We start from the raw sequence: 22,103 nt of genomic DNA on the forward strand, positions 1-22,103 counted from the left end.
GTGAAGTGTAGCTGTGCTATTGCTTTATAAATACACAAGGATAATAAAACAAAAGAATGTTATGAAAACAGAAAAGTGTAAATTTAATTTTATATACATACAGTGTGTATAGACATACACTGCATCTTTTTTTCAATATAGGAAAATATAGATTCAAAGAGACATATGCAAATTAGTAGAGAGAGAGAATAATAATAATTTACTTTCTTTCTCATTTTTGGTTAATTAAGGCAACTCTTTCCCACCTCCATACCAGCATAAATCCAACAGTCACTCAATCAATTGCATAACCAGTCTTCTAATTTTAGCACATGACTGAACAAAATATGTAAACTCCTGCCAATACAACACAACACTCAAGCATTTTCCTGGGGAATTTCCATTCCATTATGATCAGCTGATAAACACAGACTCATTTTTATTATTGAGAACATACTCTCAAGTTAATAACTGTCACTTGCCCATAAGGTTGGAATAATTGTTTCATCCAACTTAATGGGTGACCGATCATACGTATATATAAATTCATTATACAGTACATGACTATGTGTTTGTGTGTTTGTATGTGATTCCTTTGGTTTCTATTGAAATTAGTGTTTGTGTCTTTGCTGAAGCCTCAGTGGGACTTTTCCATTTAATGAAGATGAAGATATCAATGATCAGATCCAGAATGCTGCCTTCATGTACCCTCCTCACCCCTGGAAGAAAGTATCCCATGAAGGTATTTACACAGAAGACATGCTTCAAAAGCTTCTCTCTTTAAAGTTAAAGCCACAGTGAAAGGAAATCCATTGTTCAACAGTGTCAACCAGTGTTTGTACCTTTTTGAGTTTGCAGAATGAAGCACTTGTAGGTAAGTAGTTGTGAGCAGTGGATACAGGTAAGTAGGTAATCAGGCAGGCAAGCAGCATCCAAGGCATGCATGTGTTGTCTAGTGTGCATAATAACAACAGTCAATAATATTCAAGGCCTTAAACTAATAGCTTATTCAAGAAAGGCCAAATAAATTGCATGTTGCAATGTAGAGCAGGGGTGTCAAACTTGTTTTAGTTTGGGGCCACACTCAGCTCAATTTAGATTGAGCTTACAAAATAAGTAAGGTGACAAATCACCTTTACAGTGGAATTATGAATTAAGTCCAACTGTGTTATACTGTTTAACTAAATTTCTAAATGAAGTAATTCTTTGCAAAAAAAGAACACTTTTTACTAGCACATCTTTTCAGTGACTGGTGTGGGCTCGCTTTGTGCTACAGATCTTTTCAAATCCGGGTTGCAGCTATCAGACTGACACTTTTCAATGTCCAGCTCCGACCTATATTTTGTGTAAATTGAGGCTCACATAGGTAGGATGTGTCAAAGGTAGGAGTGTGGCCATGGCTCTCCTACCTAGCAGCGGGCAATCGCTCATTCTCCTGCGTTGATAATAATAATAATTAGTTAAATCCCTCACAACTGGGTTTGTAACGCTAAACTAATGGCTAGCCAAGCTAACGATGCTTCAGACCAGCTGATCAGCGCTAACTGCGAAGTGGCGCCGATAAAAACAAACAATGGATAAGCATACAAATACATGGAGCAATTATGTTATCTTGACGCTCATTCTCGGGCTGCGATATGAAGAAGTATTTCCAGAACAAACACGCATTTACTGAAAAGTACAAAACAGGAAATGAATGTAAATTAGCTTAGGAGTTGGATATTGCTGTGGAAAGCTGGGGAGAGCAAATCGATCAAGAAGATCGATTTGAGAAGATTGTAAGGCACGGACAGCCGTTCACAGATTACATGAAAGAATCATTTACTATAATATCACAGAAACTATCCTCGGAAAATCACCTCCAATCATCTCCATGTGGAAACGCTGCATTTTAGTGGCGGGATGCTGTCACTTCGCGGGTCACAAAATCGACATGCGTTGTGGGAAATGTAGTTTATGGACAATTTACGCTTAACAGCTCTTTGCTCTCGCGGGCCACATAAAATGACGTGGCGGGCCTTGAGTTTGACACCTGTGATGTAGAGGATGAAGAGATGCCTAATCACCCATGTAGCTGCTTATTGAATTAATTTTCACATCTCATTGAGCAGTAGCGCAAAGAATTAATTTTACAGTATATACAAACTTTCTTTTGAGTATGATTTACAGATTTAAAGTATTACAGATTTACAGTATGTGCAGTAAAAAAAGAAAGCTAACAGTGAACATGAAAAGTGCAGGAGATGTCAGTTTTGGTTCAGTCCAACCAGGGGGTATGGTGAGTGTGTGGGTGTGTGTGTGTGAGGGGGTGGCGGATGGGGTTTGGTGAGTGTGTTTGCATGTTTGTGAAGGAGGGTGGGGTGACGGGGGGCAGAATTCAGCAGAGAGACAGCTGTGGGGAAAAAACTGTTCCTGAACCTGGTGGTTCTTGTGCGGAGACTCCTGTAGCGCCTCCCAGAGGACAGGAGGGCAAACAGTCTGTGTGCTGGATGGCAGTCTTTCTTGATTTTTGATGCTCTCATGTGTAGTAGTTCACATGATCCTATGTATTACGGTAATGTTGCCCATAGTATTAAGGTAATTACGGTACCTGTTCCGGCATTCAAGTCCCGGAGTAAACCGCAAGTAGACATGCTTTAGTCTCCGTGTACTGTTCTTTCACCTACAAATATTACAGTGGCGACGAGGTAATGAAGTGAATCCACATCGGTGATGAAAAATAAGGATGTTTGATGAGTCTAACTTCTCCTAAATGCAAGATTTTGCATGTTTTCTGGTTCAGAAGAGACCAAAAGTGCTAGCTGCTAAAATTGCTCTCGAGGCTAAGCAAAGCACAACATTGTGAAAGCGCAAGAGCGCCTTCCTGTGGTGAGTGACTGTAACTACAACAAAAACAGAGATAAACTAAAAGGAAGTCAAATGAAGGATTTCTTGAAAGAGGGGGAATTATAAAGTTGGAGAGACATTCACTGCAGAAATGGCATGTATTGGAAAGGTTCCGAAATTTGACAGTAAGAAAGAAGATTTTGATTCATATTTGGAAATGTTTGAAAGTGAAAAGTTTTATCTACCTTTGTTAAACACTTTTATTGTAAGTCGCTTTGGATAAAAGCGTCTGCTAAATGATCGTAATGTAATGTAATGTAAAGATGGCTGTCTGCAAATGACATTGATGCAGGGAGGAATGCAGATGTATTCCTGAGTGTTTTGGGTCCGACCGAATACGGACTACTGAAAAATGTGGTTGCAGGGATCAGTTTGTATGTGGCCTCTCAGGGGAACAGTATCACAAGAGGCTACTCTCCGAAAAAGAGCTCACTTTCCAAAAGGCCTGTGAAATTGCACTTGCTCTAGAATTGGCCTACAAGGACACAAAAGAATTAAGAGAACATGCTGAGAAACCAAAAGGTGCAGTTAACGAAGTCTTCAATACTTCAAGCGACAGACATCACATGAAAGGTCAAAGTTCACGTTACAACCGGCAGGATGATTCTAGAGGATTTCAGACATAGACAGAGTTCACAAAGTGCAAATGGTCAAAGCAACCAGGGAAATGGGTGACTCAGACGACTGCGATGACGATGAGCTGGAGTTAACAGTATACACTGCACACGAAAGAAAGACATGGAGTTATCTGGGAAACCAGTGAAAATGCAAGTGGATACAGGTGCGTCAGTATCTTTGATTCCAGAGCCCCTTTATTGGGAGCAACTGAAGAATTGCCTACTAAAACCAGCTGCCATTCACCTGTCTTCATACACAGGAGATATCATACCTGTGCTGGGGAAGGTTGGAGGTAAAGCCGTGTGTTTAGTTTGCGGGGAGCAGATCGCCGTGTTTAAGGACTACAATTTGAGTCGGCATTACTAGACAAAACACGCGGAGAAATACAACACCTTGACTGAGGCCGTAAGTTTTTTTTTACCAAGCTTCACACATCCAGGGATGCAACAACCAAGGCCAGCTTTGTGATATCCCACAAAATCGCTAAAAACAGTAAGCCATTCTCGAAGGGGGAGTTTGTCAAAGAGTGCTTGGTGGACGCTGCAGCATTAATATGCCCTGAAAAAAAAGAAGCATTTGAGTCCCGCTGTCCAGGCGAACTGTGACGAGAAGGATCGAGGACATTGCAGGAAATCTGGAGCTTCAGCTGCAACGTGAGGTGGCAAGTTTTGGCTTTTTCTCCTTGGCTTTGGACGAGAGCTGTGATGTTCGCGACACAGCCCAGTTACTCGTATTTGTCCCTGGGATAACGCCAGACTTCCAGATTACGGAGGAGCTGGCAGCAATGCGGTCGATGAAAGGGACGATGACAGGGAGCGATCTGTTCACGGAGGTAAATGCGTGCATGGACACGCTGGGACTGAAATGGGACAGACTGGCAGGTGTCACAACGGATAGTTGTCCAAATCTTACAGGGAAAAATGTCGGACTTTTGAAACGTATGCATGATAAAGCGACTGAAATCGACGCAGATCAGAAATTTGTATTTTTGCATTGTATTATACACCAACATGTGTTGTGCATGTCAGTGCTAAAAATTAACCATGTTACTGACGTTGTTAATAAAATAGTAAACTTCATCAGGGCACGGGCATTACATTACGATCATTTGGCAGACGCTTTTATCCAAAGCAACTTACATTACATTACCACCCTTCGCAGAGGGGGGAGCAATTGAGGGTTTGGTGCCTTGCTCAGGGGAACCTCAGCAGGGACTTCAACCGGCAACCCTCCGGTTCCCAAGCGGAAGCTCTACCCACTGAGCTACTGCCTCCCAAACTGTCTGCATTAAATCACAGACAGTTTGTCGCACTTTTGGAGGAGCATGAGACTGAGCATAGTGACATCGGCTACCACACAGCTGTCAGGTGGCTCAGCCTGGGCAAAGTGCTAAAAAGAGTTTAAAACAGACCTGAAAGCAGAGATTCAAGAGTTTTGTGAGAAGAAAGGAAAGACATCCCAGAGCTCTCAGATGAGGACTGGATGGCAGATTTTGCATTTGCTGTTGATGTGACTGCACTGATGAATGAACTTAACACCAAACTGCAAGCAAGGGCCTATTTGTTCATGAAATGCACAGCCTGGTGAAGGCTTTCATGAGAAAGATGCAGTTTCTTTCAAGCCAACTGGAGAGCAACACTCTCACTCACATGCAAACCCTGAAAGAAGTCCCACCATCAGCCGATCACCTCCGCAGGTACTCATCCATGTTAGGAGCATTGCATGGTGAGTTTTTAAGGCGACTTGAAGATCTCAGAACAATCGAGGACGAAATGCACATGGTCTCCTCTCCCTTTACCTGCAGTGTGGATAATGCACCCAGTGATGTTTAACTGGAGCTCATTGACCTGCAGTCTGATGCAGTACTGGCAGAGCACTTTAAGTCAGGATCTCTGCTGGATTTCTACTCTTCTCTCAAGGAGGAGAACTTTCCAAACATGAGGAGACATGCTCAGAAGATGTTGGTTCTCTTTGGCTCTACCTACATAGGTGAAGAAACATTTTCATTGATGAAGTTTACAAAATCCAGGTGTAGATCCTCTCTCACTGATGATCATCTGTCAGCTGTGCTTCGCATCTCCACCTCAGACATTCAGCCTGACTACGATGCACTTGTTAAAGCCCAGCAGAGACTAGATTTCTCTCACTGAACAAGAACAAATAACTTAAAAACACTAAATGAGGTGGTTAGACCACAAATGTAGGCATGTAAAGGCACCAGCACTAGCAGTGAACTGGGACACTTTCTTTGGAAGCCTTTTTCTCAAAATCACAGTTCAGTGATGTTCAGTGACAGTTCAATATGATGTATCTTGCTTAATGTTTGGAGCACAAAGACAATGTTGTGATGTCTTTAGAATGCTAAGAACCTCTTTCCAAAAGTATATGACTCAATGTGTTTTGGAATTAATGTGACTGAAAATGTTCACTAATATGAGTCACAAATGGTAAAAAACGTTCACATTTTGTTTACCATTGTTTTGGGAAAATTTGATTAAATAAATGACATTTTTTGTAAGGCAACCTCACTTTTTCATTGCTTAATTATAACATATACTCTTAACAGCTTGTCAAAACAATGCTATTTACTGCTTTTTATAAAGAAATACAATTAATATTATGCAGAATTGAGTTCAGCCTTCTGGCCCGGCCCTCCACAATATTTTCTGTTTCTCATGTGGCCCCATGGAAAAAATAATTGCCCACCCCTGTCCTAGAGGAATATCCTCTACCAAAGGCTGAGGACTTATTTGCTACTCTGGCCAGCAGGATAGTTTGCAGTAAACTTGACCTGTCCTACGCTTATCAACAATTGCAGCTTGATCCAGAGTCAGAGCAGTATCTGGCGATAAACACACACACAAAGGCCTCTTCAGATACCACCGTCTGGCCTACACCGTTGTCACTGCTCCATCAGTGTTCCAACACACAATGGACCAAATCCTTTATGGAATGGAGAATGTAGTGTGTTTTATGGATGACATTCTTGTCTCAGCACCTACAAAAAAACGACATTTCGCATTATTAGATGAAGTCATGAAAAGACTGGAAAAGCATGGAATAAGGATCAAGAAATCAAAGTGTGCGTTCCTGCAAGATTCTGTGGAGTACCTCGGATACAGAATTGATGCACAAGGACTTCACCCAACAGCAAGCAAGGTAGAAGCCATAGTAAACGCACCAGCTCCACAGAATGTTACAGAGTTAAGATCATTCCTGGGATTGCTGGATTATTATGGAAAGCTTGTGGCAAAGTTATCTACATTACTGCATCAACTTCACCAGCTGCTACAAGCAGACACACCATGGACATGAGAAATCCTCATCCTTCCCCTCGGTGATACAGCCCACTATTGCAGAGTCATCTGAGAACTTCTGCAGGTGGCAGAACTCCGAGCAGAATTGGAAGTCGGAGGTGTACAGGGTAAACAGGAATGGCAATAGGACCGTACCGTGTGGGGCCCCAGTATTGCACACCACAGTGTCAGACACACATCCCTGCAGTCTGACAAACTGTGGCCGACCAGTCAGATAGTCCACTATCCAGGAAACCAGGGGAGAGTCTACCTGCATTGCCGACAGCTTACTCTCAAGCAGAGCAGGCCGGACGGTGTTGAATGCACTGGAGAAGTCAAAGAACATGACTCTCACAGTGCTGCCGGGTCTGTCCAGATGGGCATAGGCACGGTGAAGCAGGAAGATGACAGCATCCTCTACTCCCAGTTTCAGCTGATAGGCAAACTGGAGGGAGTACAGTGACGGTTTGACCAGGGGCCTAAGGAGTGACAGGATCAGTCTCTCAAGTGCTGGGACGTGACTTCTTTGGGACTGGAACCAGGCAGGATGTCTTCCGCAGCACTGGGACGTTCTCCAAACTGAGGCTGAGACTGTGTGGTGCTGATACTGGTGGGGGGGAGGTGGTGGCTGAGTGGTGCTGGTAATGGTGGGGGGAGGTGGTGGCAGGGGGAGGATAGCAGGTATGGTGTTGTTGTGGGGGAATGGTGGGGGAGGGGAGTCAGCGTGGCTGGAGGATTGAGGGGAGTTGATGGCTGAAGAGCTGGAGGAGTGGACAGTGGTCTGGACAGTCCAATCTATTGAAGAACAGGTTTAACTCTTTGGCCCAGTCCTGGTCCCCTCCTGCTGTCTGGCTACCGGTCCGCTTGTAGTCAGTGATGGTCCTCATGTCGCTCCACACCTCCCTCAGGTCGCTTTGCTAAAGCTTTCGCTCCAGCCCCCTCTTGTAGGTGTCCTTGCCCTGTTGGATCTTCTCCTTCAGCAGCCTCTGGACACGCTTCTTTTCCTTCCTGATGTCTCTGGCCCTCTAAGGTTTGTTGTTGGGGAAGCTGCGTACAGTCTCTATGGGAACAATACTGTCCACACAGAAGGTGATGTACTCTGTTACACAGTCCGTGAGATAATCAATGTCCTCTTAATGCAAGTCACAGAGCACGTCCCAGTCGGTAACCTCAAAGCAACCCTGCAAAGCCTCATCAGCCTCCTGTGACCATCCCTTGTAGTCACAGGCTGCCGCTGGACGAGAGGCTTGTAGGGGCTGCGGGTGGATCAGGTTATGATCAGACCTTGTCAGTGGAGGAAGGACCACGGAGCTGTATGCCTCCTCAACATTGGCATACAGCAGGTCCAGTGTTTTGTTGTCCCTGGTTGAACAGTCCACAAACTGCTTGAACGTGGGCAGTGTCGCTGCCAGAGAGACGTGATTGAAGTCCCCGGATATCACGATGAACGCGTCCGGGTGCTGGGTCCGGTGTCTGGCGACGAATGAGTGGATGACGTCACTCGCGAGCGACGCGCTCGCCGAGGGAGGAATGTAACAGCCAAGAGGATAACATGTGAGAATGTGGCAAATAATACGGCCTTAGACTCACAGCGAGCAATTCAATGTCTGGGGCTACACAAACGTTATTTCATGGTGACATGACCAGGATTACACCATTTTTTGTTCATAAAAATAGCAAGTCCCCCACTTTTTCTCTTGCCACTCTCTGCGAATCCTGTCCGCCCAAATAGTCTGAAAGCTGTCGACAGTCATGTTGGAGTCCGGAATGTCCTCGTGGAGCCTTGTCTCTGTGAAACACAAAACACTGCTCTCACCATACACCCGCTGAGTCCTCACCAAGACCGCTAGCTCATCGGTCTTGTTAGCTAGCAATCTCACGTTCCCCATGGTGATCGAAGGAAGATAGGGTTTGTATCTCTGTTTTCTTCTCTCTGCCTCTCGGTCTGCAGAAGAGAAACCAGCTGACTGTGCATGTACACAAAGACTTCGCCGTAATGCTGGGTGAAGACGGCAACGCGGTTGAGGAGAAGTGTCCCAAAAATGAGGGAAACAGAGATCACTTTCCACAGCATTGTGATGTGATGTTAGGTCACTAGTCAACCCTAACTTAACTGACAAAAAACACAAAAAACAGCTAAAAGCTAGAAAGGGAGCGGGAGTAACTTTTGCTGGCTGCCACTTGCACAGCGCCAAACCCAGCATCTGGGAATTATCAAGGAGGCTTTAATTCCACTTTCAAATTGAATGCGTCACACTAATGTTTTACCTTATTGATAAACGCTAGGTGCCATCCTAATGGTAATTTTCCATTGTCTGACATATGGTTCTTTCTACTCTTTCCGCACATTTCACTTATTTGCATGTCCCTGCCTGTGCTTTTTCTTTTTTTTTGATTCACACGACCATTGATACATTCTGCAATTGTTGCTTTCAAAGAAGAAAAATGCAGCAAAATTAAAACAAATATATGTATATAAGCATTATTATTGCCCACTTCCACCTCTCTTAAACCTACGAGCTCACCTGCTGTAAATGAGGCTTTCTGTGACAGGTAATGAGACTCTGGTGTTCTAATGAAAACTACAATAACAATATTATGAATAATCTGAAATTACTGTGATGAAACTCACATTTACAGAGTGTGGTACAAGGTATTCTATGTAAGCACTTACCATGGAATCAAGCTAAACAGGATGATAATGAACATTGCATTGTACAAAAATAAGACTAAATAGAACTAAAAGAAGTGTCCCAGGGCACAAGAATTACATGAACTCAGCATGAACTTTCTTCCTGTTAAAGAGGAGTTTTCCTTGCCTGATACTGGATCAAAGGGCAGACACCCACACATGCTGACTCATCAAACCTTAGTACAAATTATATGTTTAATATGATGTATGTTTTATGCTGTGGCAGGACAGCATGAACACATCCTTTCAGTGGTTATCTTCTCCTCTCTGACTCATTCTGTTGTCGTCATTGGTTCTAAATGTGTGGTGTGTGTTGGCTGGAACCGTTCTGTTGACAGACTGAAATCAGATAGTCTGACTCACTCTCTGCTGGAAGCTGAAGCTCTTAACTTCCCTCCTCCTCCTGAGTCACAGCTCAAAATGAATGGAAGTCATTTTTGTTAGTTGGAGGAGAATTAAACATTATAGAGTAACAGCCTAGTGCGTCAAAAGGTCAAACATTCCGAGAAGCCATTTTAAGGCATTCTCATGTATGTATACTGTGATCCAGAATCAAAATTGTTCATCCTCTGAATGTAATCTGTAAACTATGTAATAACAACAAGGGTGCACATGTGTAAATTGGTATGATAGTGCTTGGAAATGTTTTTGTTTTACTTTTGTTAATGTAGTTTGGTTTTTGATTTGTCCATTTGTTTATTATCTGTAGGTGTTAGGGAAATTCTTTCAGACTCAAAGACGTCAGGCCACTTGGTTGAAGACAGCTTTATTCTTGCTGCAGCAAGGAGCCCAGTCAGTTACATTGATACAGTCATTAGATGCAGTCTGAGTCGACTGATCTTCGATAGCTACTACATAGATACTTATAGGGAAAATGCCCGTCCTCGTATGACAAAGTATGCCCATCAGTACTTTTCCATTCCAGTAGCACTTCTCTTTTTTACGGCGAGACAGATTAAGTGTCGCCATAACAACAAGGTCAACAGGAAAATACCATTCTTGTTGAATGTTGGGAATACCAGCAGGAATACCAGTGTGCCAGAATCCCCTCTTACTTGAGGAGATACAGCATGGCCTTCTTTGTTTATTCAGGGTAATACCATTTTTCTGACAGTAGGATTACTACAGTTACCACTTATGCAAAACATGAAACATCAATCAAACCGATGGCTGCACTAAACAGTTATAGAGATGCATCTAAAGATATCAGCTCCGCCTATTTTTCTCTGTCAATTTTTCAGCCATTTTGGCATTATTGTCTGAAACACTTAGATCTCAGAAAGCAAAACAGGTACTAGACCTGAAGTCATCTCTCTGAGATGTCTAATTCTGACAGTTTGCAATGCAATTGGTAAAATTACTGCACAAAATTGCTCTCTTTCGGTGTGGGCCAAACATATCTGTTGATTTGACACTTGCAAGTGGTTAGGTCTGGGAAAAATATGTGGAATAAAATGAAGGAAAGAAAACACAATACAGGAGTGGGGCAGTGCTATTCATGCATCAGTCCATTCATGTGCATAATGCCAAGCGATAGAGGCCTCTGCAGACTATGGGGCTCTAGAATCCCTCACCGCAGCAGAGCTGTTCAGGCCACTGACCCCTGAAGAAATGTTAACATCATGTTAGCTTTGCCGATTAGCCCCCACTGGCTCTTCACCACAGGGGGCCCCTGCTAGTTCACTTCTTCATCTCCCCACCATATAACCTCTATCCACTCCTCCACCTCAAAACTTAGTAACCATCACCACCTGCTTTTACTAAACTGTATTCTCTTTTCTTTCTTTCTTTCTTTCTTTCTTTCTTTCTTTTGTAGCCATTGATCTGATTAACAACCTACTGCAGGTCAAGATGAGGAAGAGGTACAGTGTGGACAAGACACTTAGCCACCCCTGGTTACAGGTAAGATATTAGTGCAAAAGTCCTGTAGATGGTGTTGATTCTGGCGTGTCAATGATGGCAAACTTAAATTCCTCTCATGTCTTTAGTGTATTTCTTCCCCGTCATGGTGTGTTACAATTCACACTCTCGTCAATTCGCAAAGCCAAAACAATGCACAACCAAACAACACTAAGTTTTGGATGCTGGTGACACTTTGTTTATATGTGTGGATGTTGAAATGGCATTGTTCAAGCCTACCCCTGCTCTTCTCAAGCATGTAATTGTGACAATCAGAATGAGACCTTTGCTTGAATGCTTACCTCACAAACTCTTCTCGTACTCCAATTCAGAAACGATTAATTGTGTTCATGTATAGCTCACTAACAATTGTGCCTTAATTATACTCCACACAAAAATATAGTATAACATGAATGGAGATGTTGTGAAAAATGGCTTACACCACATAAATATTAGGATGGCCTTTCAGAATAAAATCCCTATGGGAAAAGGATTCCAAGAAGTCCCAATGGTATGCCAATGGTGGTCCTCTCTTTTGATTGGCGATGTAACCTTTTGTAAGCTTGACATTTCCTTAGTTGGACATTACATTACATTACGAGCATTTGGCAGACGCTTTTATCCAAAGCGACTTATACCACCCTACGCAGAGGGGGGAGCAATTGAGGGTTTGGTGCCTTGCTCAGGGGCACCTTGGCAGGGACTCGAACCGGCGACCCTCCAGTTCCCAAGCGGAAGCTCTACCCACTGAGCTACTGCCCCCCCCAGTTGGAGCTTGTTATTGAGCGTTCTGTTCTTAGAATTTTGGTTTGCTGTTGTACATAGGTTTCTTAGAATCTCTCCTTCTCTGTGACGGCACATATTTGGAAGCCCACTTGATGCCTTCATACAGTAATAACACAGTAGTTCTCCACTAGGTCACAGCCGCCTAGTCCATCCACATTAACAACCTCACTTTCTATTATTTAAAAATATAAGGGTAAGTATTAAGCTAAATGTATTTATTTCTGCTATGCTACTGATACACAGTGATATGAGACTTTGAAGACCCATGTTTTGACTTTATTAGTATCATGGTTTAAACATAGACAATTCTTAATGAGTTAGCACAGTAATGAAATTAATACAAATAAAACACTCTTCAACATGTGAAGGTAGAAATCATGTGCATTTCAGCCCGATAGCTCATTATGACTGAATGATTTGAAATAAAATAAAATAAAAATATTGCCTGTGAAGAATGTAAAGAGAGAAAGTGAAAAATAGAAGAAAACATGTACAAAATTTAATCTATCATAATTCAACTTAAATTACAAAGGCTGACTTCTCAGTGATACAGGCCTTCTTGTCGTAGGCTCTCAAAGGCAAAAAGAACCTTCCATGCTCTGTTTGGGCCACACCTACAGGTGTTTGGGCCACACCTACAGTCCTCAGTCCCCACTTTGGGAACCACTGCATTAGAGAAAATCAATATACATCCATTAGTTGTAAATATATTGAAATATATAGTGTTCCTCTGTAGCAGAACATTTACCTTTCCACATTTTATTGACTGGTAATGCAGTGACCTGTCCCACACTTTTTGATCCCTAATGCCTCGGTTTGGGTCCTCGACCTGGCACCTGGAGCATTACCATGATAACTCAGCACTGCAAAACTCACTAGACCAGGACAAAAACTAACAAAAATTAAATAACTTACAAAATATTCATTATATGTCTGTAGATGTGTGTGTAGCTGTTCTGCAGGTGGTGTTTCACGGATAGGGAGGGATGAGCCTGTGTGTCTGTATGGCTGGTTAATGTTGAGTGCTAGTTGTGGTGGGCGATGCGGATAAGATAAGATAAAAGTTTATTACCCCGAGGGAAATTACTGTGCAACAGTTACAGTACAGTGCAGAATGAACGAGAAATCACCTATGCTAGTGCAATAAAAAAAAATGTGCAAAAATGCATGCAGATAATAAAGTACACACAATAAGGCAGTGTTTTTCAACCAGTGTACGGTGGGAAATTATCCAACTTCACTTAATTAGTCCGCGAGAGATCAAGTCAGCGATTTGGCCAGCCTGACCCGTGATCTGGCCCGGGAGACAGACAGCAAGATCGCAAATTTCGAAGCAACCTGGTGGAGAGTGTTGGTAAAATTACTTAATCAAATATTGCTATCAAAAAAATAAAAATGAAATAAGAATAATATAATAAAAATATTAATAACTTTAATAAATTAAAGTCCTCAGGGGAACCATCCCTTGTTTGCAAGGGAACAAAGATAGCAGATAATTGACCTAAGACTCAAAGATTCTCCTTAAATCCTAATTATCAATTAAAATTATGAAATTAATTAATTAATTAATTAAATGGGAATAATTAAAACAATATATTAATTTCTTTTGCACTCAAAATCAATCTGGAAGGGTGGGACTTGGCGTAGACAGAGGCTGGATCATGCAATATTCAAGGCAAACTATTTCTGCAAACACTTATAATATGAAAGGATTTATCAACTCACAATAATAACTAAGAGTCATCACCATCAATATAATAAACCGGAAAACATAAAACAATAGCAAGAAGTTCAGGTAATAACGAATTCAAACACAAGGAAGGTAAAGCTTGTGCGACGGTGTTCCCCCTCAGAGAAGGAGAAGATGGGATGGAGTCAGTTCTGATTGAGGTGGTTTGTGAGACAGGCTGAAAGGCTCAGAGGAAATTCTTGCAGTGCACGAAACCTTCTGTCAGACACATGGCGGCATTGCACATTGGCACAGTTTACCAAGAACAAAGGAGTGGGAGAGAAAAGGAAAGAACAAGAGGAATGGCGCACATGCAATCGGTGTTGATTCACACCGATGAAAAATTAAAAAGAACACACTTGTTATATTTTGCTTAGTTAAGAACAAACACTATCACAGTACTAATGCACATAATATCACTTTCTAACTCTATTTCTGCCCAGACGTCTAAGCCTTACTTGATGGAATTGTGTCCTTATTGCACCATGGAATGGATAGGGCAGCCTGTTGTGCTGAGAGTCCAGTTTGGCCTTCTTGGTAGATTTAGGCAGATCCGTGCGCTGGTGGGTTGATCACAACGGCAGGTCTGCTGGGCTTCAAATCTCTGGTCCTGGCGGAAGGTTTGGAGGTCAGTCGACAGGGAATTGAAGAAACAGAAGGGAACCGCTTGCCTTCTTGGTTTGCAATCAGAATCCACCGAGCAATCAAGGAATAATCCAGCCAGCAACAGATCTACAGGAAATGTGTTTACTGGGCCAAGACCTTTTGTCTTTTACCCAGAGAGCGATGGAGGGAGCCTCCAATCATACTTAGAGCAGCATCGGGAGAGGTTCTGGGTTGACTGGATAGGAACATCCAAATTCTTAGGTGTCCTGCTTTGGATGAGCCTGAGAGAATGAGTTCAGGGATTCCAGGGCATTTATTCTGCAAATGTCCTCACAGGCAAGGGTTAACCTTTTGGCCAATCTCGCTGCAGCTGAGTCTATGACATCTTCACATCAAGGTCACTTTGCTGTTTTTTATAGCTGTTTAAACTGTTGTATCCTGGTAAAATTAAAAAAAAGTAATGTAGTTAGTGAAGTGAATGGTGCCCTAGCTGTCAGTATTTCAAATTCACAATTTTGAAATATTTCAAATTCACAATTTTGAAATACTGACAGCTAGGGCGCCTTTCACTTTACTGAACATATTGTTATTTTGGCAATGTCGTTTTGATAATAGGTACTTAAACAGTATTTAAGCCTACTTTGTTAGTTGTAAGTGATTTTCCATTCCTCATTAGCCAGATTGCAGACTGGCTATTGACTTGACAGGCCCACAACAACCAACAGTTCCCAATGTGGCAGGATAAGATCCTGAGAGCCCTAGGGGTCGACACACTCAAGGATATTTTGGGGTGGGGAGCCTTCTGACACAAAGGCAGCACAGCAGAACTTGGAAACAACCAATCTATGGTCCCACAGACCAAGGGGCTTGTTAGTTGGTATAAAGAAGAGGGCCAAAAGATAGAAAGATATCAGCTAGTAAGAGGATAATAAGATACAGAGATTCAGCTTCTCTGTCCCATCCTCCAGCCGTCACCTCTATGAATATCATCTTCCTGTGACCAACTAAGCAGAGCCTATCTCACCAATTAACTAAATCCGGGTAAATCGCAAGTATTTTGATTGGAAACAGTATCAGATGACCTAACAATGAGCATGCGGTTATATATTTTTAAACATAGAAAATTAATGAATATAATGGTAAGTTATAGATACAGTTGTGGTCAAACGTTTACATACACTCGTAAAGAACATGTATGTCATGGCAGTCTCGAGTCTCAGGTCTCCAATAATTTCTACAACTCTTATTTTTCTTTGATAGAGTGATTGGAGCCCGTACTTTTTTTGTACATAAAGTTTGGTTCTTTTATGAATTTATTGTGGGTGTACTGAAAATGTGAATCTGCTGGGTCAAAAGTGTACATACAGCAATGTGAATATTTGGTTACATGTCCCATGGCCAGTTTCACCTCAATTAGGTGCTTTTGGTAGCCATCCACAAGCTTCTGGCAGGCTTCTGGTTGAATCTTTCACCACACCTCTTGATAGAATCGGTGTAATGTAGTTTAGCTAAATCTGTAGTGTGAAACAGAAATAGGAGTAGACTATGTCTGGCTAGTAAGGAAGTGAAATTAATCATTTCTTTTTGCATTGTTTAATGGACTTGACTCATCCAAGGTCCCAAAGATGGCAATCAATGGACAGGGCTATAAATGTGTTCCTATCATGACCAAAATTAGTTTATTATTAAACTGAATGAGCGCAAGACAAGCACAAGACAAGACAGAATGTAGCACATCCACTACTTCTTCACACCATTCCTCACTAAGTTGAAGTGCAAGCTCACCCTCTAAGCAGCCCTTGTTTCAGAGATGGACTGATCACAATTTGAATTTCTGTAATGCTAAGCAGGAACTAATCTAACCAGAACTAATCTAAAGCAAAACAAATGCTTTATAGTGAACAAGTGGCAACAGTGAATACTTAAAAATAAATGATAACCTTTTGTTTTAGTTTTTTTTAATGACCTTGAATGCGCGAAGCAGTCTTTGCTCATACCGGGGTTTTTTAAATAGAAAACTTGAGTTATGGATGAATTTTGAGACTTACAGTTTTTCAAGGCCTTGGGGATAAATATCACAGCAAATTCAACATAATTAAAATGTATTTAACCTAACTAAGCCAGTGGGTAGCATTTGAAGTGTTCACAGGGGCCCTTTTAAGTGCACTTGGCCACTTGGATTGCGTTAATTGAAGTGAGGTATTCAGGCAAAACAACACAAACATGTGGAAATACTGTCAATGTTAAACAATGAAATGGACAGACCCCATTTAGAGAGCTTGCGGTATACAGATTGAACTGGAAGTCTGTAGACCTCTGAAGAGGGGAGAGGGCAAACACATTCTGGAGACACATCCTGGAGCTGTTTGAGTATAATTCGGTGACAAAGGGGCAAGCATGTCCTTTCAGCCCAGGGGCAGGGACTGATATGCTTTAAATCTCTACCATCCACGTGTCTGACAGGCCAGATACAGAAACATTATAATATGGTCATTTACTTCCACGGATGGTTGCCCCACTCAGTATAACTATCCCAACGTTTAGCCTATTCTCCCTTAAATATCCAAACCAAACAAAGGATCATAAAATACTGAGCATCTGCGAGTGATTGATTACCCTGCTCTGGTCATGAGAAACCTGTGACCAAATCATGACCCAGAAGTCCTTCAATGCGCTCATCACAGCATGGGTCTGTGATACTGTGAACTGTGATAACACTACTTCTTATCTGAGATAATTAACCAGTCACTCTGAAATCACATTTATGTCACATGGAAATAATCTGATACAATTTGCACTCATATTACCGAAAAGATATGGAGAAGAATGAAGATTGTAAAATAATATATTAAACCTTTGAGAATCAGATAATGCTACCCACATATTTGGTCACCAGTTAGTACTTTACCCTCCAAATGGTGAAGATTATCAGCCCCTTGACCCATGGTGAGACTTATATGATGTTGTAAAGCAATATGAACGGAACACGGTGGGCGCAGTTAATAGGGTTGTAAATGCAAACCTTAAGTTGAATTCACAAAATTCAGCACACTCCTCAATGTTCACTTCTTACTATCTGACAAGTGGGGATAGCATGTGCACATATGAACTCAACGATCTGCCTCGCAACACCAGATGGCACACTTTAATTTGGTATTATGTCTAACTAAGACAGGTAGCAATCGTAGAAAGCACCAGTTCTGCACAGTGTGACCGCCAAGCTTGTAACCCCCTGGATTTATCTCATAAGGTTTGTCATGAGCACCAGTTCCAAGATACATAAAAAGGTTTATAGTTCTGTTTGTGTAAGTGTATAACTTTATAAGTGAAGTGTTTGTCTGTAGTGAAAAGATGCTTTATATACAATGCCAGACAGCTACATGCAGTCAGGGGAGGCATCAAGAAAATAAAAAAACAAATACTGATAAAATAAAATATCAAAGCTATGTGTCCTCTTATTTATGCTACAAATGTAATTTCGTGTATGATTCTAATCATTTCATTGTCAATGTCACTGAATTTGTATATTCCTTGCACAAATACAGGTAGAGACGCAATGTGACGCAGCGACGAAATGAGCTCACCTCGAAATGCGCAATCCCTCACAAACTGGATTAAGCGTGTGCATTTGCCTGTTACCTGCCTGTAGCTATTTCTCTATATGTCACCAATATAATGTTTGTAGACACTTTTATCATGTGTCCTCTTTTTCCATAGTCTAGGATATGTTTTTTATGTATGAGTGTAACATTTTTTGTCTTGCTGATCTGACATAAAACTGCACTGAAAATGCACAAGGTGAGGAAGCCAGTACCTATGCCTCACTGAAGGGGGGTGTATGAGCAGATAAAAGACCTGAGAATGTGTGTCACATCAATACCAAGATCCAACAAGTGTGATCTTAAGTCAGCTTGCTTAAGTTGCAAACCTGTTGCCTAAGTTTTCCAAATATAAACTAAATCTTTCAGCGTAGACAGAATAATCCAGGGTCAGTCCCATACAGCAACTAGTTGTCTGCATACAATGAGAATTGATATTCAATACCACTAGGAATAACATATTTACCGTAAGGGGAGGGCCAGTGGTTCAATAGCCAAGGTGAAGAGAAATGGTGTAAAGGGCAGTCTTGGTGTAAAGGGCAGTCTTGACGTGTCCTATATTCCAGTGCAACTAGCTTGTGTAGAGTAATCTCCAAAGCCAAATTTCCTTAATAATTCGAATAAGTACCCCCACTCTACCCTGTGAAATGCCTTTTTATCATTCTATGAGATGACAATCTCAGGTAATAATGTGTTGAATGATTATATTTAAAAGAAAATATTTGACGTCCCTTAATGAAACCATTTTGTTCGTCAGAAGTAATACGTGCTTGAAAGATCAAATCCCTCTCTGAATGAAGCGCAATAATTTTGGCAAAGGCCTGAGTCAATGTGGGAGGTAACAAACCATTTTCCAAATAATCATATAACATCAATAAAGTTAAAGGTGTCAATTAAATTGATCAGGAAAGGGAATAATAACATTTAACACATCATTCATTTCCTCAGGATCCATAACAGTTATGATAGAATCATTATTGAGATATCAGATGTGAGGAAGACTGATATTTCATCTAATGTGCCAGTTAACAATTTGCTTATTAAGTTCCACAAGTTTGAAGTGGTAGTTGCTCAGCGCTTCTGATAGAAATGAGATTGACCTCTACTTATAACAGATGTAAGTTTTGTAAGACTGATGTTGCATTTATTTTATTTGGACACTGAAATGTGCGCGGAAGGAGGAAGAACGATCAAACATTGGTTGAGGCACACAATTCAGATCACCTCCAAACAATTACAAATGGGTATTCAGATGAAATAAATATAAGTAATCTATTAAATTTTATTAAATTCAACATCATCAACATTAGGTCTGAAGGTTCTTATGTCCAACTCTGGTTTGTATTAATGTATGGCCAATTATAAGGTTTCTTCTATTTTATCAGTTGATAATTGTTGAATTATTTAATCAATTAAAATAGCAACCTCTTGAGATTTCAAATTGAAATCGTAGTGGTAAACTTGACCTATCCAAGAATAACAAACCCTATGATGAGTCCCTGCAAAAATACTACATCAGAATATCTGATTCTTCTCAATTAGTGGTTTCATTTTTCATTTGCAAAACTGATGAAATGGAAGCTGGAACTATTTTCAATGCAAGTTCTGTCTGGAAATTTTTTTGGGAACACACTACTTTGAGATCATGTTGGAGAACAATTTTAGCCGGAATGGCTTTTCAACGCCCGTTTGCCCTAGCAACTGGTAGGAAAGATAGTAATAATAATAAATACATTAACAAGGTAGACTAAATAGTGCTACTGTGCATTCATGATATGGTTGGCGTGGTATAGCTGCAATAAGGTTGAAGACCCGAGCCTAATAACGGTCATTATTTACGCATCATCTTATTCAAATGTCCATTCCTTATACCCCTTTTTCATACAGGGTTATGTTGGCATAATTTCAAACAAATTACAAATATTTTACTTGTCAGCTGAGCGCCATGAGGACAGTCGGTAACAAATGAGGTGGACCAGGTCACTGAAGTCATCCAAGGCCACAGGTATTGATGTTTCCAATATTCATGTATCCCACAAACCCTTTCATCCATATAGTACAATTTATTTATAGTTCAATGTATAATTTCTGAACATTCTTCTGAAGCCCCAGTATTTTTAGTGTACTGAGTCTTAAGACATATTATTTGATCCAAACTGAGCCACTGGTTATGTGTGGTTCATTTCAATGACGTGCTAGCTCAATGCCCTGCAAACAATCACTTGAGGTTGAGGCAGATCAGGTAATTGGAGTTATTTGCATAAAGCAAATTGATTAGGATAGATAGAATTACCTTAAATAATCATTATACACAAACAATCGAATTCAAATGTCAACATTGCCAAGACTAAGTTCATTCACGATTATAAATAACCATAATTTGCTGTCCCCATACCCCATCAAACATGGCCGAACAGGGATATTATCAACTAACTTCTAACAACCATCCAACTTTTCAGATTACCGCTGTGAGGAGAAATTCCAGAGAATTTAGTGAACCAAGTCATTGGAGTCGCCCCGGGTCACAGGTAAATATTAATGTTTCCAATATTCATTTTTCATACATCAGACCTGAGACCACATTTAAGTACTCGTGCTTTCCCACAAAACCTTTCATGAATGTTGTCCAGTAAAGTCAAGTAATACAATTTCCTATGTGTATCTTAAAATGACATTTTTCTGAAACCCCATTATCACTGTAATTACTGATAATACAGTATATGATGTCCACTCTGCTGGACGCATACACATACCGTCTTATTTCAGCAACTGCATATGTGTTTTTCATTTCAACCAACCATCTGACTTTTCAGCTCACTGCTGTAAGGACGATCGCCAGACGAGGATGCTGACCAGGTCATTGGAGCTGCCTAAGGCCACAGTTAAATATTCATGCTTTCTTATTAAACTTTGACTGTATCACTGCATCATTTGTTTCACACTTGTATGATTATACTAATCTAAAAAAGTTGTGTGTGTTCTTTCAAAGTTGAATGATCATTGTGTTTATGGAGACATAAAGCTGAGTGTCATTCATATATGACTAAAAATATATGCCAACTATTTTTAACCTAAGTTTCAAGTGGATGCATGTAAATTGAATGCCAATTGAATACCAAATGGGACCTGTTGGTTAAGTAATATCTAAACCTGTAGTATTCCAGGTTATGAAATTCTATGAAATTTTCCAAATTTAGTCAAAGTGACAAAGGGTTTGTCATAGTGACATCTAGGGGAACTGTCCTCCTGGTAGCATAATTGTTTATTTCTGCTTTTAAACTGCCCACCTTTTTGGCATGACGTTTTTGATTTTGTGAAAATTGAAACACTTGCCAGGACTAGGTGAAGTGTGTGACCACATTTTATGCTAAAAAGTGGATGTTAAAGTCTCCTAAAATGCAAGATGCAATTCTCTCAAAGCCGAGTCAATAGTTCTCGATATCTTGCACCCTGCTGATATGGAGGACCCTAGGGATCCTTGTGGTAGATTCTGCTGGGAGATGGCTTATGGCTCATAGCTGTGAATTGATCTGCTGGGTTAGGGTACTCGTATGCTGGATTAAGAGTGCTTGGATGGGAAGATCCAACCTCAGATTTCCTCAGGGGGATGGCATCACTGCTGCTGTTCGAGCGGTTCTTTGGAACTCTTGGGGAGAACCCTCGTCCTTTCTGTGTTGACTGGCCAGAAAGGTTCTGGTTGGCCCCATCCTGTCTGTCTCAACTCTTTCTTCTCTCAGTGTATCCCATACTGTATCCTCTCACTCTTGGATCATCTGCGACCGAAGACCCTTCTTGTGCACTGGCACCTTCTTAGGACTACCAGACACAAACCGAAACTGCTTCACAGTACTAAATTCTAACTACAATGGTCTACAAATTGTAGGTGAAACTTTATTTACATTGTAAAGTCCCAAAATACAGAAGAATGTCCGAGAGTGTTGAAGGGGGCAGCAGTAGCTCAGTCTGGTGAGTTGCCGGTCTGCCTCCAGAGCACTGCTGAGGTGCACGTCAGC

General features: G+C 41.2%; 1 protein-coding gene and 1 pseudogene across 1 annotated transcript in view; both read left to right on the forward strand.

Annotated features, from left to right (window-relative positions):
• Positions 1-22,103, forward strand: part of prkd1 (protein kinase D1) — a 75,766-nt gene that overhangs the window by 52,472 nt on the left and 1,191 nt on the right. Inside the window, exons 19-20 of the mRNA XM_076165981.1 lie at positions 615-721; positions 11,288-11,373. Of these exons, the coding sequence (XP_076022096.1) occupies positions 615-721; positions 11,288-11,373 (193 nt within the window). The remainder of the gene's footprint in view (positions 1-614; positions 722-11,287; positions 11,374-22,103) is intronic.
• Positions 2,223-5,315, forward strand: LOC143012737 (general transcription factor II-I repeat domain-containing protein 2B-like; annotated as a pseudogene).

The sequence above is a fragment of the Genypterus blacodes genome, unplaced genomic scaffold, assembly GCF_046128005.1.
Source record: "Genypterus blacodes isolate CSIRO-AG114 ecotype Tasmania unplaced genomic scaffold, CSIRO-AGI_Gbla_v1 ptg000154l_1, whole genome shotgun sequence".
Taxonomy (NCBI): Eukaryota; Metazoa; Chordata; class Actinopteri; order Ophidiiformes; family Ophidiidae; genus Genypterus; species Genypterus blacodes.